At 32.7% G+C, this 2,787-nt stretch overlaps 1 protein-coding gene across 1 annotated transcript; it reads right to left on the bottom strand.

Moving 5' to 3' along the window:
• Nucleotides 1–480: 480 nt before the first annotated feature.
• On the bottom strand, nucleotides 481–2,368 carry LOC145312824 (uncharacterized). Its single transcript, XM_080152063.1, has 2 exons — nucleotides 2,316–2,368; nucleotides 481–1,463 (listed from the first exon to the last, which is right to left on the bottom strand). Exon 2 carries the CDS (start codon nucleotides 1,433–1,435, stop codon nucleotides 602–604), a length of 834 nt encoding a protein of 277 aa, XP_080008189.1. The 5' UTR covers nucleotides 1,436–1,463; nucleotides 2,316–2,368; the 3' UTR covers nucleotides 481–601.
• Nucleotides 2,369–2,787: the final 419 nt, after the last annotated feature.

The raw sequence follows: 2,787 nt of genomic DNA, 5'->3' as shown, positions 1-2,787 counted from the left end.
CTATTAAGTGTTCCCCCTCCCCCCCCCCCCCCACCTAACGACAGCTGAAAATTACGTATATGTTTCGTGATTTAAAAAAATTTCTTTGTTAGTATAAGCTGAAATTAATATGTAATAATCTAGGGGCGATTTCTCTTTGGAGGTTGGTTGTACCCTCTCCCAAAATAGTTATAAACCTTCTCGGGACCTATGAGAAGCTACCCTGTTAAGGATAACCCGATCGGTTAAGCAATTAGCGAAATCTTTTGGTACAGACAAACAAACATTCTTTTACTTTATTATAAGGACTAGTTGCTTCGCCTCTAGCCTCAAGGGGAGGGCGTGGGATGTCAGAACAAAAGCCTCAAACCACCACAAGATATTTATAAAGCTTTCTATAAAAGCACAGCATATTCGGACGTGTAATTTCCGAGATCTTTAGCTTGAGACAAAAAACCTTAACACTTTATATTATAGAGTTTTAACAAAAAAATTCAAATATATTGTATTATTATTATTTATTTATTTACTTATTTTATGATAAATTCACTGAGTGAAAAAGTCTTTTATACTTTTTAGTTATTTTTTATTCTGGATCTAATACTGGTTTTAAATCAAATTGTTAAGGAACAGGTCTGCCAGAATCATCAGAACTGGATGTATCCATGGATCTTATGCTCCTTGGCCGCTCAGGTGAAGCTTGGAATCCTGCAGATGGTGAACTTCTGGTGGCGGGGGAAGATGCAGGGGAAACTATCACCTCTTCCAATTGGATGTTATCGTCAGAACTGGATGTATCCATGGATCTGATGCTCCTTGGTCGCTCAGGTGACGCGCGGAATCCTGCAGATGGTGAACTTCTGGTGGCGGGGTAGGATACAGGGGAAACTATCACCTCTTCCAATTGGATGCTATCGTCTTTTAATCCCCCCTTTCTTGTAAATACCCAGACTGCAATGATGTACAGGGTTGCATAGAGAGAGGAGGCAAAGCAAACTGCTGAAATACCATAAGTGCTCCGAGATATGTGTATAGCACAGTAGTTCTCACTGGCCATATCCCTATAAGTTATATTTCTATGAGTAAGAGCAGCGTAGATAAAGAAAGCAAAGAACATTATTACCTGGGACAGAAGCATCGCATAGTGAGAATTAATCATAAGCCAGACAACAGTGTTTTCTTTTCTTGATAGCGTTCCATCAGCCCAGGCATCCTCTACCATAATCTTACAAGCCAGGCCAATGATGACAGTGAACAGAGATATACATCCAGCAACCAGAGCGAACTCCAAGAAACCAACATTGCAGTCTCCGGGATCATTGGTTACATACAGCATAAAGAACAAGGCGGCAGATACCAGCGGCAGGATGGGTCCTAACAGCTGCCCCGCGTTCAGATGCGGGCTGTCACATGGCGGATTCTTGGTCAAATCCAAATTGTATCTATTCCAAGTCATGTTTTCGGCTGATTCACTTCTTTGTAGTCTAAAAAGATAAAATATAATTAATACACAAAATTTAATTTTGATAAAATAATAACAACTTTAAATGCTTACGTATACATTGTAAAAATTATGTAATTAATACCAGTTTTGTTAGACCCTAGGATCTAACAAAATGGGTTGAACTTTGATTGTTTTTTATTTTAATATCCACAGAAAGCTATCTATAATACGATGCAATAAATAACTATTATAAATTAAGTAAAAATAATTAGAAAGCTATCTATAATACGAAAGTAAGTAAAAAAATTAGAAAGCTATCTATAATACGGTGCGATAGATAAATATTATAAATTAAGTAAAAAAATAGAAAGCTATCTATAATACGGTGCGATAGATAACTATTCTAAATTAAGTAAAAAAAAATTAGAAAGCTATCTATATTACGATGCGATAAATAACTATTCTAAATAAAGTAAAAAAATTAGAAAGCTATCTATAATACGATGCGATAAATAACTATTCTAAATTAAGTAAAAAAAATTAGAAAGCTATCTATATTACGATGCGATAAATAACTATTCTAAATAAAGTAAAAAAATTAGAAAGCTATCTATAATACGATGCGATAAATAACTATTCTAAATTAAGAAAAAAAATAAGAAAGCTATCTATAATACGATGCGATAAATAACTATTATAAATTAAGTAAAAAAATTAGAAAGCTATCTATAATACGATGCGATAAATAACTATTCTAAATTAAGAAAAAAAATAGAAAGCTATCTATAATACGATGCGATAAATAACTATTATAAATTAAGTAAAAAAATTAGAAAGCTATCTATAATACGATGCGATAAATAATTATTATAAATTAAATAAAAAAAATTACCTTTCGATTGATTGAAGTCAGATAACCTTTCTAGTCAGTGGTCAAAAATATAATGAGATAAATAAAAATTTTTCAAATTTAAGTTCGAGGATTTTTCAAATTTTCGTTCGCGGATTTTTTTTTCCAATTTTATTATTTTCGAGGATTTAAAAAAAATTAATTATAATTTAACTTGAATATTGAAATCAAAATGATCTAAAATAGTTTTAAATTAAATTATTGTGTTAAGTATAATTTTAGGAAAAAAAAAATAAAGTAAGGTAGAGAACAGCTTATACCTTTAACGAAATTAATTCGGAAAAAAATCACGAAACCTATACGTGTTTTAACAGCTGTCGTTGGGGGCCAACACATCGTTATGACGGTTTTTGCCCCTTTTTTGGGGGAAGGAGTCGTTTTAGGGCCATAGACTATTTCTTCATTTTTGTAGAACTTTTCATGGCACATCATTTATCAACCACCTCTGGCGAAC

Source organism: Acartia tonsa, chromosome 2, assembly GCF_053477335.1.
Source record: "Acartia tonsa isolate MP-2025a chromosome 2, ASM5347733v1, whole genome shotgun sequence".
NCBI classification, from domain to species: domain Eukaryota; kingdom Metazoa; phylum Arthropoda; class Copepoda; order Calanoida; family Acartiidae; genus Acartia; species Acartia tonsa.
The sequence above is the reverse complement of the archived record's forward strand: the minus strand, read 5'-3'. Positions and strand labels throughout refer to the sequence as shown.

What these genes read in the sequence shown, in the direction of transcription:
- LOC145312824 (XM_080152063.1), bottom strand. Translation starts at nt 1,435, where the DNA reads ATGACTTGGAATAGATACAATTTGGATTTGACCAAGAATCCGCCATGT.